Source organism: Centruroides vittatus, unplaced genomic scaffold (assembly GCF_030686945.1).
Source record: "Centruroides vittatus isolate TY-2023 unplaced genomic scaffold, ASM3068694v2 contig_644, whole genome shotgun sequence".
NCBI lineage: Eukaryota > Metazoa > Arthropoda > Arachnida > Scorpiones > Buthidae > Centruroides > Centruroides vittatus.
The window spans coordinates 81,342-96,669 of record NW_027122398.1 but is presented as its reverse complement, the minus strand read 5'-3'; the positions used below and the strand labels follow the sequence as shown (position 1 = coordinate 96,669).

General features: G+C 32.9%; 2 protein-coding genes across 2 annotated transcripts; both read right to left on the bottom strand.

Annotated features, from left to right (window-relative positions):
* Nucleotides 1-2,255: 2,255 nt before the first annotated feature.
* LOC136979814 (uncharacterized) lies at nt 2,256-3,778 on the bottom strand. The gene is made up of 6 exons (XM_067275839.1): nt 3,561-3,778; nt 3,296-3,493; nt 3,082-3,186; nt 2,747-3,013; nt 2,563-2,683; nt 2,256-2,498 (listed from the first exon to the last, which is right to left on the bottom strand). Exons 1-6 carry the CDS (start codon nt 3,765-3,767, stop codon nt 2,296-2,298), a joined length of 1,101 nt encoding a protein of 366 aa, XP_067131940.1. The 5' UTR covers nt 3,768-3,778; the 3' UTR covers nt 2,256-2,295.
* Nucleotides 3,779-8,015: 4,237 nt separating this feature from the next.
* LOC136979810 (proclotting enzyme-like) lies at nt 8,016-11,734 on the bottom strand. The gene is made up of 4 exons (XM_067275834.1): nt 11,499-11,734; nt 11,351-11,423; nt 11,168-11,290; nt 8,016-8,054 (listed from the first exon to the last, which is right to left on the bottom strand). The coding sequence occupies exons 1-4, from the start codon at nt 11,732-11,734 to the stop codon at nt 8,016-8,018; spliced, it is 471 nt and encodes a 156-aa protein (XP_067131935.1).
* Nucleotides 11,735-15,328: the final 3,594 nt, after the last annotated feature.

Below are 15,328 nucleotides of genomic sequence, written 5' to 3'. Positions count from 1 at the left end.
TATCCATTTGAATTTAATGTTTGCTTTTGTGAAATCTTTTAAGTTCATCAAAACTAATTAAATTCGATAGCGACAGTTCATGTTTACAGGTTTCGTACTAGACGATAGAATTAAAATACATGTTTTCTGCATTAAAAACATTACAAAATATCGGCTAGTCTTGGTGGAATATGACAACGTGACACGTGCCAATCTGCCAAGATGGAGTTTCTCCCGGGAAGGATTTCCCGCAAGAAAACACCCGTTTACGTGTGAAACACATGAAGAAAATCCGAAACATTCCAAACATTCCACATGACTTGCTTATTTGTTAGACACGAACCCAAGAGTAGTGTTTAGTAGATTAATCCGGCTACTGGAATGAGAAAATGCTACACATGGATAATCTGCCAAAGGAAGTTGCCTCTCGAGAGGACTTCCTGCATTTAAGTGTTAGACAAAGAAAATTCGTAAAATTCCGTTTGGCCAGCCCGCTAGTATGGTGCTAACTGCGTGCAACCTGTTTGACCATTGGTGGGCAGGTACCATCATGAGTTTTATTTATGGGAAATTTTTCTGGTTTGAAACAAATGTGCTAAACTGGATACATAATGAGACACGTAAAGGTAGTTGTAAAGGATCCACTCGTACATAACTTTTGCAGGAATTATCATCATCACATTAGAATATCAACAAATATTCTTCATCACTTAAAAGTTTCTTTAGTGTCTTTTCCTCTGATTTTGTTGCCAGCCAACGGCCAAGTAAATAAAATCACCTAACGCTGGAAGTGGTACGCGCTTTTCCAACGGAATAGACACGTTCTCTGGACTTTCTTCGTGTTAGTAACACACGGAATAGACACGTTCTCTGGACTTTCTTCGTGTTAGTAACACCTAAATAGGAGTCAGTTTCCATAAAAATACGATAGTAACACCTAAAAAGGAGCATTGGATGAACATTTGTGGGGATGGGTTCAAACTTTTAGGTAGGAATAAATTCAACAGCAATGCAAGAGGATAGAAGAAAAATTAGAGGCGCAGGGATTCGTAAAGCGAGGAAATTCTTCATGGATAGTCAATTGCTGATATGTCTGGTTTGTACCATTATTACGAGAATGGCGGAACCCATGATGAATATAATTAAAAGTCTACGAGTACATAAATTACATAAATAGACTCGATAATATAAGAAAGATATTTAAAAAAACAAAGATTACAAAAGAATGCACTCAGCATACATAATAACCATTATAATACGAGACAAATGACAAAGACACGATAAGAAGACAAACTTTCGCTTCATTTATATTCTATGGCTAAGGTTAGTACAACATAATCCGACGGATATTAATGGATATTAGTTCCTACATAATAAGTTCTCATTAATTGCAGAAAGATTATTCCATCGACGTCAGGCAGTTTCAAAGAGGCTCACTGGAATCTATTTGAATTCAGAGTGGCGCTTTATCCAATGGGCAAAAAGGGGAATTGCTTGGAGCCCCCACCAACAGGGGACCTCAAACCAATCTTTTACGAAAAAATATTTCCTCAAAAAATTTCCCAAAGGAAAATGAAGTTAGCATTGTAGCCTACACAGAGCCCTAAATTCGAATTTACCTGGATCCTAAGAATAAAAACAGTATTGAAGCCTTCTCCATCTTTATTTCTTTAAAGTTTATTCCTTAATATTTATACTGTTTTGCGGAAAACTGAACAACCGACACCGATGGGAGCACAAATTGCAGTTGATAGGAAAATTTAAATTAAGGGGAAGTGAACTGGAAAACTTAGAACCAGGTGTATCTAATTATTGAATAGCTGTATACAACATGAAGACAGATGTTTGGTTAAAAGCTTGACACGATTGGTGCCGAGGGGGAGTTTGGAAGTACGAAGCTTACAATTCCGTAAGGGATGTGGGAAAATTCATTTATACGACAGTCTATAGCCAGCTAATTTACCATAAAATCAGTACGGCTGTATTCTGTCCGCCTTTTTCTGTCACATGATCACATACACGGGTTAATGTTACCTATGGTTTCAAAATGGCGGCTCGTCTCTGATTCTAGCAAACAGAATCCTTTATTCTGTTTGCTGGAATCAGAGACGAGCCGCCATTTTGAAACCATAGGTAACATTAACCCTTACGCGTAACTCCCATTAACTCGTCTGGTAGAGCAGGTGGTGGTCAAGGGTCATTTAAGATTAAAAAAAAGGCACTTAGTATAACATTCACAGTAGCATTGCACATTTTTTATTAAGGATACAATTTAAGATTATTTTAACAAAATATTCACTTAACATTAGAATCTGTTTAATCGGCTATTTTAAATACATTTATGCAAGCAAGACACGTTCGCTTTGCAGTTGGAGAAGATGATGATTTACTAGCAGTGAGAAGTGTTCTATTTTGTAGTGGATGATACGATATTTTCATTACGCATTTAATACCATCATTTTTAGTTCTCAGATATACATTTTTTTCGGGATTCCAAATAATGCATTCTCCAAGCGACGCTATAAAATTTTCCTAATTAGATATTAAAAAACAAAGCATAAAAAACATGCAGAAACAACTTACTGCCAATAACCATTTCTTCTTCATTTGGTGACCAAGCAAACGAAGTAACTTCATCCAATACATTAAAGTTGTTAAACTTTAAACATTCTACAACTGGATATCTAATATCTAATACTTTAACCTGGTTAAAACGGACAAAAGTTAGTTCTTTGTGGTAGACAAAGCCTCAAGTTAAGTAACTTACATCTCTTTTAAATATAAATCCAACGTAATATGGATTTTTCAGTGATGTCTTCATGTCAATAATACAATCACAAAAAACACCTAAGTATTTGGAACATGGTGTTCGCAGATCATGAAGGTAGCACTTGTTTAAACCATTGTAAGTTAAAAAACAATTCTGCAGCGTGTCATCACAGAAACACATTCCTTTATGTTGTGGGCCACCGTTGTATACAATGGCTGTTGCATCATATCCGAATGCAGCATGGAAATCGATCTTCGACTGTCGCTACATTAAGTGAAGTGAAGATTAAGTTTCAAAGTCTCTTCAAGGATTTATACAGAAAATCAACTTACCTGTAATGACCACAACATACATTCTCCATTAGCATGCAAAGAGGCTACATAGGTTGGATTCCAAGGATTCCATTCACAGTACTCCACACGATTTGTTTTGTTTCCCTAAAGAAATTGGAAAAAAAATTGTTGCGGTTTTTAAAAAAAATTATTGCAAGAATCAATATATTATATTAAGAAGGTGAAAGGTTACGTATTGGTAAAGAGTACACACCTCAAAAACAGTAGTTCTGAGGATTAAATCAGATTCTGCCATTTCATAAATACATAAATCATGGCTGGAAACCATCAGTAATTCTGGATAATTGCCATTATTGTCACGAATCCAATTAGTTGAACGAATCTTAGACTCCATCTCATAAAGAGATAATTTACTTGATGTCATGGAAGCATTGTAATTCAAAATTTTTAACTGAAATTTTTAAAAAATTTAGTTAAAAAAATTACAGGTAAAAACTTTGAAAGGTCAATTAACTTACGTATTTTCGTTCCTCGATACAACCATATGCACATCTAACATCCTCCTTATTGTTACAACTTAATCCTGATGTCAAGTTTGTAACTGGATTACACGAAACTAAGTGCAAACGACTCTTCTCCTGCAATTTTGTTGCATTTGGGGTGAATACATTATCTGATTGAGATGTGAAACACGTTCCAAAATCCTTGCGAGGTATAATATCCATTATTTGATAGTTAATTACGCATGGAATTCTGTAGTTTTTATAAGAATTTGAACCGTAGAAGCGTTGTAAGAACAACTGCAATCTTACAGAGGCAGTGTAGATGTAAAACTAATTTGCATAAACATAATGTTTACAGCTGATCATTAAGCAGCTATATAATTAGTTTTATGAAATAATAAAATACTTTTTAAAAATAATTATAAAATAAAAATTGATTTTTCATCCAATTTATAGATTATTCATATTTAAATCTTATGTCTGATGCAACGTTAGTCAAATTAGGTTATAATCGTGCACTGTTTATTCATAAACATCTGAGAAAAATGATGGATTAATTTTTTATTATTACTTTCCAATAGATATTTTATTAAGCAATGAATATTATGAACAATAATCAGCAGTTAATTACAATTTAATTCAGAACTTCGGCCACACGGTAGGAATTTTGTTTCTTTACACAATTTGTATACAGTTGACAAATTTATCAGAAAGTACTCAGCAAAACACCAAACATAACATACAAATAACACCTTAAGATGTTATTTGTATGTTATGTTTGGTGTTTGTATGTTATGTTGACAAATTGTTGAAACATTTTTGTCCGTATGTTGTACTCTTTAAGTGCAAATGCAGATGACGACATGATAAAACGTGAATTTCATTACAGTGGCATACTTTTGAAAGTGAAACCCTTCCTGGAGGGACAGACTTGCAGTAAATGTGCATCAGATGAAGAAAATGCTATTTGTTCTCATAATTTGCGTGATTAGTATTTATAAATTAGATGTTATTTAAACATTTCATAAATTATAAATTAAATAACTATTTTTTTACAGTAAGAAGTAATATTAAAACACCCGAAAAACATTTTCTTATATGCGGTAAGTTAATTTAATAGTATTAATATAAATAATACGGCATAAAAATATTTATTTAATATTCTTTCTATATATTAATTTTTTCTTTCCATATTTATTCCGATTTCAAACTGGACATAGACACCAAAATGATATTGCGATAATAATGGCAGCTATAAAAGAATTAATATTTTTAATGACGTTATAAGTTGAACAGGAAAACAAGTTAATATCAAAACTAAAAACGTTGATACAATTTTCAATTATAAAAAAATGTAATATTAAATTTAAAAACTAAATAAATAATTTGTTTCCTCATTGTAAAATATACTTACGGTGTTTTTTTTAACTTATCGAACTTTAACTTATGAGTTTTTACAATTTAGCTAAAACACCAAGAAATGGCAATACTTTTCCCAATATTATCAGCTTTTTAATATGTCCAAAACAACAATTTATGAAGAATGATCAGTCCAGACTTTTTAGAATTGGAAATTTTCTTGCAAGTGGAAAGTTACTAAAGGCTAATGAATATTAAAAAATGTGAGAAACTAGGTCATTCAGATATTGTTCATCAACACAGTAATTCACAATTAATTTATTATATTTCTCGACAGCTGGTAAGAAAGTTTTTCACCAAAAACATCCTGCATCAATTGTAAAAAGTGTCTCGATGCAAAATCTATTAATGCAACTGATATACATCCAGAATGTGCAGGATTTACGAAGGAGTTTGATAAAGGAGGATTGATATATTCTTTAATGCCACTATTTCATCTTAAACGTGATATCGAAAATTCATTTACAGAGTGTTTTAGTTTCAATTAAATAATTACATGAAGAGAGTAGACTGATTTATTTGATCTAATTTAGGAAATAAAAAAATATGTAGGTTGTGATATTCATAAAGTTGCTTTAACTGAAAAAATTGTAAGATTTTATATTATAACGAGAATGCATTTTTATTTGAAACAAATACAGAAATGTCAGGAAGAAAAGAGAAAGAAACGGCAATATTTAAAAAGTAGATAAGCCCGGCGTTCTCGGGCAAAAATCAACAATAGCGAAGATTAAGATTATTACATTATAGCCAATCTTACCCGTTTTCGCAGGCAAGAATTAGGTGCCCCTGTTTCCAACTAGTTAGAAAATTTTTCGATGGATTTAAAAATATGTTCCATTTCCTGCAAAACCGCATGTGCGCCTGTAAATCTTGCACGTCGCTTTCTATTAACACTTTCATTGTTACTTAACACTTCCTTTATTAACAGTTCCATTGTTAACAGATATTTAGTTAAATATAAATAGAACAAATAATTATCATATTGTATCGGCTCGTGGTGGACGGATCTGAAACGCGCTACGCTCCGCCGTTTGTGTCGTCCTGAGCTTGTAGGCCTGGATTCTCGTCACTGGTGTGTCCTTTTTATTTTTATATTTCTTTTAAATTGTTTCACGTGTCATTTCTAGTTACATAATTCAGATGTTTCAAGGGCATATAATTTTTAATAGTACATTTTTTTAAACACAAACCATTTATATATGTAAATGAGAATGTTCCTTTAAATGTTTCTCTCCTACGAAACTCGGCAGTTAGGTTCAGGTCATACAGCAAACTTAGATAATGTCGAACATCGCATTCCAAAATATCTATTGGGTGTTTGTAAATCGGTTGATTTGTATCTTCATTTCATTTCCTGGTTTACACGTAGCGCCATCGGCAGGAAATTTAACAAAACGATTAAAAAAAAATCATTTTTATTCGAGTTGCTGGTGTACACATACGCCATCTGTTGGCAGGAAGTTAAACAAAACGATAAATATAATTTTTATATTTATTTTTATCGTTTTGTTAAATTACACCAATTTAAGTGAGTAGTATTCTTATGAGGTGGTTTTTACAAGAGCCATTTCAACACGTTCTTATTTTAAAATTTTCTAATAAAATAAATAAATTGCAAACTGTTTTCCAATGTTTCTAGAAATTGTCTTGTTTAGTCTTAAATCTAAAATAAAGAGCTTATATGGAACACTCAACTTTCTATTAAACTTCTGACAATTATAGTGAATCATTAAAGTGAATTAATTGTAAATATTTATTATTTTAAGTTTAAATTAATCCATTGGAACTTAAGTATATTTCTTCTAAATTTCTAAATAATCACAAATGTTTCAATTTGTTTTTAAATTTTAATTTAACATGAAATTGAATACAAATATTGCAATTTTGATTGTTCCATTCAAGAGCACAGTAATAATAATCCAAGTTAAAATTTAAATTAATTCCAATTTTACAAGTGACATTTAACATATTAAATCTGTTCTGTTGTGCATACATATATGTATTATTAAGATTATCTTAATTATTAGATCTACAATAATAGTTAATAGTTTGCTGTCATATTTACACCCTTAAATTTCACATTGATATGATAAAATGAAAAAAATTTTAGTTTACACAATTCATGCTTTATTTTCTTATGCAAAAACAAATTATAACCTTTCTTTAAGTAAAAATTATTACAAGAGTTGTCTATTCTACACATTAAACACACAAAATTATATCTTACTTTTTGTTATTATTGTGTGTTGTTTTTTTCACAATGTGTTCTGAAATATGTAATCTAGTGAATTATTAGAAAACGAGCAGGTAGGCGCGGCGTTGCTCGGGCAATAGTAACAATAGCGAAGATTGAGATTATTATGTGAAAATCCGCAGTTTAAGGTCGATAATTAATAAAATTAATTGTAAAATTTATTGTTTAAATTGAAAATAATATTTCGTTAACTTTAACGAAATTTTATTATAGCATGCGTCACGCGGAACTTCCTTTGAAGGGGAGATGAACAAACTTTCATTTTCCATAATTGATGTGTAAATTCTCTATATTTTTGTAAAGAGAGAGATTTAGAAACGTAAAGCATTATGTTTAATAGGGTGTTGATAACAAATGAAGGTAAAGTGAACCTTATGAAAAGGAGAAAACCCACATCGAACATGACAGAGAAGGGGAAAGAAATTCTGGTTCGACGGAAATCAACTTCCTTTTGTGGAGCCTTATCTCATAGACGTTTGACGTCATTTTGAAGCTGTTACCCTTCAAGTGACCCCTTTGTGCATCCTTTCACGTGGAAGAAATCCATTTGTTTGATTGGACATTGACAAAGAATATTAACGCAAATTGCGCCAAATTTGAGGAGTTAGCCATTACCCTTCGTGTGAAGAAGTAGCTTCTCCATGAGATAGTTAGGAGTTAGCCAACAGTCTCTCAGAGAAAAAGTTGCTATTATCAGGCTTCTCCAGGAGTTCGCCGAAAGTTCCATTGAAGGAAGAAGTAAAGTAGGAGTTCTCTACACATATATTTTGGACAGGAGTTAAGCCACAAATATCTCAAGAAAGAGAAGAAGGCACTTCATTGATAGAAGAAACCTATAAGGAATATCTACGAATCAATTCCCATATCACGGACAATTGGAACTTTACGTGAAGACATCGATACTCGAAGACATCGACGAAGACGTCAAGAATACTTCTGAAGTTGTATGTCTTGTTAGATATTTGTAACTCTCTCCACAGGCGAGATAGGCATAGTTATAAGATAGACTAATCTCCATTCGCGACATAGACATACTCGTAAGGTAGAATAGACTTCCATACGCAAGTTAGGCTTAGATAGAGTAGCCATTGAGATAGTTGTAAGCAGCGTCGTAACTAGTCTTTTATGCGCCCGGTGCGAGCTTCTGTAACTATGCCCCAAAACTATGATATAAAACTTGGTCCAGGTCATTTCTACGCCCCCAAGGGTCTACGCCCTGTGCCTGGGCATCGCTGGCACCGCCCTAGTTACGGCACTGGTTGTAAGATGAAATTATGTTATTTGCATATATCCTTTGTAATCAATCAATTAATCATTCAATTTGTGTATATTTTTGTATCTATCATATAATCAGATTTATTAAATTTATTCGTATTTGTTAAATGCATGATTCACCCTTTTGATAGCACTCCAGTTCGACGTTCACTCGAAATTATCGCGATTTCTCGCGATATTTGTTAAACGCGTGTTAATCCGCTGGAAATTGATTAACTGGTGTCGGAAAATCCTGATGTTAGGAGACGGGGTCTTACAATGATCAGTCTCCGCATTATAAATTTACTTTAATTTAAGTCTCTCTTACAACTTGGAACCAAAAGGTAACCATCTCCTAAATTGGGTTATGACGTTCTGAGAAACTGTTTTTACAAACAGTGTCGTGTAAGCGGTTATAAAAGATAATTCCCTATCTCTATACCCTCGATTATGTTCTCACAATTACGTTATAGTCAACCTTACCCGTTTTCACGGAATGCAAGAATTGCGTCCCTGTTTCCAGACTAATTAGAGAATTTTTAGATGGGTCTAAAAATATGTACGAATTCCCGCATAAACGAAAAAAATTGCATCTGCGTCTTGCCCGTCGCTTTCTCTTAACACTTTCATTGTTGACACTTTCATTGTTACTTAACACTTCCATTGTTGATGGAAATGTTAAGCCTTTATCCTGTCCCTCTCCCCCGTGGGGAGGAATTTCGAAAAATCGTTTCTTAGTGTGCATTCTCATGACGTACTCTAACTGTGTACCAAATTTCAACTTTCAACTCCTAGCCGTTTGGGCTCTGCGCTGATTATTATTATTATTATTATTATTATTATTATCAACTCGTCTCGATTATATATATATAGATACATATGAGTCCTGTACAACGCAGGAGATACATTCTGCATTATAGAGAATCATGTTAGTGAGATATACTTTATCAGAAGATTTCATGCAAGTTTAAACCTATGCCTAGAAGTTGAAAAACAAAACGTACACCTCTAGACAACAAAATGAGAATTTCGTATGAGTGCTAGTCGTGATTTTTTTGTTGAATTATGTGAATTTGTGTTATAGGGAAGCATGTTATACGGGAGTTTACTGTATGTTTTGCCCAAAAAAACTATTTTGTAATTATTAAAAATTATTCTCATATTTTTAAATCATCAACTGTGAATAACAAATCAGTACTTTTCCCTACAGTGTGCCGTTTAAAAAATGTGAATGCTCTGCAATGCCCAATACTATAATTATAGGATATTTAATGCTATGGTATTTCTAGCATTTTCATCTTTGCACGTGATCTGCTCTTCATTTATACACGTATTGAATTAAAGTCATTCAAGCAACGTGACTCTAAAGTTAAATAGTATTTATCTGTGTAAGTTGTTGCCATGCTATACTGTATTATGTTCATTACAGATTTGGTTTTCAGGTATAAATGATGACATTAAAATCTTAATATTCTATGCAATTTGTTTTAAGAAGTCTGTTATTACTACAGAATAAGCTTTTTTTGAAATGGATAATATCTCATCTTGAGATCCAGAGCCAAAACTTTACATTTTGGAATCTTCAAACATTAAATTCATAGCCATAACTACTATTGGTGACTTTGAAATTTCATATTTTAAGTTGGGATAATAAATATATCTTTTTGTTACATAATTCTGGATATCTTCTATTTCGATGTTAAGACAATGAAGAAAATATGCACATTTTCAAGTCTATGTTTTATCCATTTTCACCAGCCACAAAAGTAACAGTTAAAAACACATGAAGAAAACTTTCACGAAAAGACAAACAAGTAAAAAATTCACATAGTTAAAACGATATCAACGTCAGCCTTTCTATGGAGGATCTGACGTTTTTCATTTGTTACTTCTGTTCTGTTACGTCTGTGGTTGGTGAAAATAGATAAAACATAGACTTGAAAATGTGTATATTTTCTTCATTGTTTTAACTTCGAAATATATCTATTAATTATAGAGGGATGCAGATTTTTAATTAAAATGATATCTTAAAAATTTATGTACTATATTGAGATTGTTTGTGTGATTAATTGATCGTGGATTAATTATGGATTTCATTTCTGGGGATTGTCTTAAAATATTTTGATTGTTGTTAGGATTTATCAAGTTTTACAATTGTGTTTTATAGTTACACCACCATTATTGCAAAGGAAGTTAGCAGCAGAAAAAGCACTACATGTGGATGATCCATGGGCTATTTTTCATCTTGACGAATTAGAGACAGAAACTGCAAAACATTATTACAATGCTTTGAATCAACATTGGCTGGAGGATATTATAAAAGTGAAAATTGCGAAAGAGGTTTAAACTTTAATTTATTTGTCATTTTGATATTTAAGAAAATATTTGTTGAACATAAACTGATGAGTGTTTTTTTTTTCCTCTGCCCTGCTAATAGCCATTTGGACATGTTGCCATGAGACAGTGCTACAGATGGTATGATTTTTTATTTAAAATATTTACTAGAATGTAATTTATTGATCATAATGTAAAGATTAGTATTATTTAGTTTATACTATATTATACTTGTAAGTATTTAATGAAGATTAACCAAACAATTTTTACATAGTTTTCTGCAGATATCCTGAGTTGGCATATACCCCACAGGAAATTGTAACAACAAAAATGAATATAAAACCTTTGTATCACCCACCCTATAGTAGGTCCTGCACAGATCTTCCCTCCACAACTTCAGCTGATAGTAGGGAAGACAAATGGATCTATCGAATTCGTCGAATGTGACCGTCCCTTCTAGAACCAGAATGGCGATGTTGTTCTTGAACGTTTTTCACATGAAATCGGGATGACTCCTAACCTCTCTTACTCAAAATTCGACCGTGTTGGCTTCGTGCGAGTCGTCGTTCAACCTGTGTTCACCCAACCGAACGGTCAGACTGGATGTGTTCACACTATAAGGACGGTGTCGTGACGTCAGTCAGTTAAAAATTATATAAAAGCATTATCTATAAATGCCCAATGCTCACATTTTACCTAGCCTTTCCGTTACGCAGTGAGCGGCGGTGATGACGTGTCGGTCAGACACTAGAGCACCCCCGCAGTAGAATCCGCGGGTTCGACTATATTTGGTGTTATAAACGGCCACCTGAGAAAAGGAGAAAAGAATTAGATAAAAACTTTGGCCTGTTGCACCTAGAAATTTGCGCGTACCAAGGGAGGGAGTTGTAGAAGAGATGTACAGTACATCTCCGTCCCTTTGCATGCCTGGCTTAATTCTCGATGGCACAAAAAAGGCTATTTCAGTACCCATGAATTGTGTTTATGAAAGGCTATTTCAGTACCCATGAATTGTGTTTGTGAAAGGCTATTTCAGTACCCATTACAATTGTGTTTTATAGTTACACCACCATTATTGCAATGGAAGTTAGCAGCAGGAAAAGCATGTGGATGATCCATGGGCTATTTTTCATCTTGACGAATTAGAGACAGAAACTGCAAAACGTTATTATTACAATGCTTTGAATCAACATTGGCTGGAGTTGTAGAAGAGATGTACAGTACATCTCCGTCCCGTTGCGAGCCTGGCTTAACTCTCGATGGTACAAAAAAGGCTATTTCAGTACCCATGAAAAACATTAAAAACATCTTTTGTGGATGTTCTACAGAGGACCCAAAAGGAGGAAGAAAATCGAAGTCCATCCCTAGCAGGAGTCTCCACCAACTCGGTTCCTCTGGTGGAAAACAGGCACGTTCAGTGTCTGTCCCCAGACGACGTATAAACGCGTGGATACGGCAAATAAAATGTTTTTCGGTAAGAGAGTGAAATAGTTAAAAATAAATTAACGTAACGAAAAGCTCACCAGCCACGGCCACACACCCAACTGCAAATTCCGAACGCCGAAGTTATCATTTCCGGATTTCATCTTGAAACCGAAAACTGAAAAGAGAAAAGGAATTACATTGTGTTTTCTGATCCTCATTGTCCTGAAAATTACTTACATTAGAGAAACATCAATTGGGAGAAGCATTTCATTTTAAATTAAAGAAGAAAGCAAACTCTGGAGGAGCAGCTTCTCTCGTATCCTCACTGTGGCTGCTGTCTACCGAAAGTAGTCTACCATGGCTGCTTTTAAAACGATAAATATAATTTTTATAAAGCAATAGTATTTAATATCAACATTAAAAAAAATTATATAACATTAATAAGGTAATGGACAATCACTCACATATTCCCTTTTTTTATAAAACGAAACATTTTTGATAATTTCGTCAAGAAAATTTATAATAGAACTACTTCCAGATATAAAAAAAACCGAGATCATGGCTCATGTAAAAATCACCTCATAAGAATACTACTCACTTAAATTGGTGTAATTTAACAAAACGATAAAAATAAATATAAAAATTATATTTATCGTTTTGTTTAACTTCCTGCCAACAGATGGCGTATGTGTACACCAGCAACTCGAATAAAAATGATTTTTTTTTAATCGTTTTGTTAAATTTCCTGCCGATGGCGCTACGTGTAAACCAGGAAATGAAATGAAGATACAAATCAACCGATTTACAAACACCCAATAGATATTTTGGAATGCGATGTTCGACATTATCTAAGTTTGCTGTATGACCTGAACCTAACTGCCGAGTTTCGTAGGAGAGAAACATTTAAAGGAACATTCTCATTTACATATATAAATGGTTTGTGTTTAAAAAAATGTACTATTAAAAATTATATGCCCTTGAAACATCTGAATTATGTAACTAGAAATGACACGTGAAACAATTTAAAAGAAATATAAAAATAAAAAGGACACACCAGTGACGAGAATCCAGGCCTACAAGCTCAGGACGACACAAACGGCGGAGCGTAGCGCGTTTCAGATCCGTCCACCACGAGCCGATACAATATGATAATTATTTGTTCTATTTATATTTAACTAAATATCTGTTAACAATGGAACTGTTAATAAAGGAAGTGTTAAGTAACAATGAAAGTGTTAATAGAAAGCGACGTGCAAGATTTACAGGCGCACATGCGGTTTTGCAGGAAATGGAACATATTTTTAAATCCATCGAAAAATTTTCTAACTAGTTGGAAACAGGGGCACCTAATTCTTGCCTGCGAAAACGGGTAAGATTGGCTATAATGTAATAATCTTAATCTTCGCTATTGTTGATTTTTGCCCGAGAACGCCGGGCTTATCTACTTTTTAAATATTGCCGTTTCTTTCTCTTTTCTTCCTGACATTTCTGTATTTGTTTCAAATAAAAATGCATTCTCGTTATAATATAAAATCTTACAATTTTTTCAGTTAAAGCAACTTTATGAATATCACAACCTACATATTTTTTTATTTCCTAAATTAGATCAAATAAATCAGTCTACTCTCTTCATGTAATTATTTAATTGAAACTAAAACACTCTGTAAATGAATTTTCGATATCACGTTTAAGATGAAATAGTGGCATTAAAGAATATATCAATCCTCCTTTATCAAACTCCTTCGTAAATCCTGCACATTCTGGATGTATATCAGTTGCATTAATAGATTTTGCATCGAGACACTTTTTACAATTGATGCAGGATGTTTTTGGTGAAAAACTTTCTTACCAGCTGTCGAGAAATATAATAAATTAATTGTGAATTACTGTGTTGATGAACAATATCTGAATGACCTAGTTTCTCACATTTTTTAATATTCATTAGCCTTTAGTAACTTTCCACTTGCAAGAAAATTTCCAATTCTAAAAAGTCTGGACTGATCATTCTTCATAAATTGTTGTTTTGGACATATTAAAAAGCTGATAATATTGGGAAAAGTATTGCCATTTCTTGGTGTTTTAGCTAAATTGTAAAAACTCATAAGTTAAAGTTCGATAAGTTAAAAAAAACACCGTAAGTATATTTTACAATGAGGAAACAAATTATTTATTTAGTTTTTAAATAAAATTTTTTATTTATTCCCAGTGCAGTGTTTTTCAGCATTTTTATAATAGTGGCATCCCAAACTGGTAATTGTTGTCTTCCTCACTTTTATTTCTTTATCAATTGAAAGCCATTGTGCTTTTCGTATTAAGTCTCATGTAAGCTGTGTTATGACGCTGCTCAGCTCTGTATTTTTTATCACTACTGAAATGTCTTTGTCTTCCACTCTGATTACACTAGGAAAGCAACCTCTCAGCGTTACAGTGTTATTCTGGGTGCCGACATGATTGTATTTACTTTGGTCATGTATATTATCAAAATTGGTCCAGTTATAGTGGACTAAAAAATATATACTTTTGATGTTAAGTTGTTAATTGAATTTTGTTCTTGCACGTGATGCTTATACAAAACACGAAGATGACACACGGGGCGTAAATGCATGCTCTATAATATAAATATATAAGCAAGAAATCCGTTTTTTATATACCACAGCCTACACTGAACTAAGGTGTACATTTATATATGTAATTAATAATAAAAATATAATTTTTACTACATTTCTATTCACTCGGAGTGCCACTGAAAATCCTTCCGAGTGCCAGGTTTGTTCGATTTGTGAGCAAAGTTTTCCATTGAAAGTCATCCCGATAAGCACCTTTTTGTAGAGAGTCACCCTCGCATTGTATTGCTTAAATAATAAATTCAATTTTTCCCACATCATTCACTACTTTTCCAATGTTTTTTGAATAATCCATATTTCTACTTTATAAGAGAGACTGTGATTTTGACAACTCATTAGACTATAATATATTTTATATAGCAAATATATTAACTACACATAAAGGATAAAAACACAGAAAACTAAGTGAATCATTCAAAATCATTTCCAGCAATTAATAAGAGGGAAGGTCTCGAAATTCATACCGTCAT

What these genes read in the sequence shown, in the direction of transcription:
- LOC136979814 (XM_067275839.1), bottom strand. Translation starts at nt 3,767, where the DNA reads ATGGATATTATACCTCGCAAGGATTTTGGAACGTGTTTCACATCTCAA. An exon ending in GTATCGAGGAACGAAAATAC is followed by an intron (nt 3,494 to 3,560) that starts GTAAGTTAATTG and finishes TAAAAATTTCAG; the next exon opens with TTAAAAATTTTGAATTACAA. An exon ending in GATTTATATTTAAAAGAGAT is followed by an intron (nt 2,684 to 2,746) that starts GTAAGTTACTTA and finishes CGTTTTAACCAG; the next exon opens with GTTAAAGTATTAGATATTAG.
- LOC136979810 (XM_067275834.1), bottom strand. Translation starts at nt 11,734, where the DNA reads ATGCAAAGGGACGGAGATGTACTGTACATCTCTTCTACAACTCCCTCC. An exon ending in ACGGAAAGGCTAGGTAAAAT is followed by an intron (nt 11,424 to 11,498) that starts GTGAGCATTGGG and finishes CCGTCCTTATAG; the next exon opens with TGTGAACACATCCAGTCTGA. An exon ending in TGTGCAGGACCTACTATAGG is followed by an intron (nt 8,055 to 11,167) that starts GTGGGTGATACA and finishes TATTCCTTATAG; the next exon opens with GTTTCTTCTATCAATGAAGT.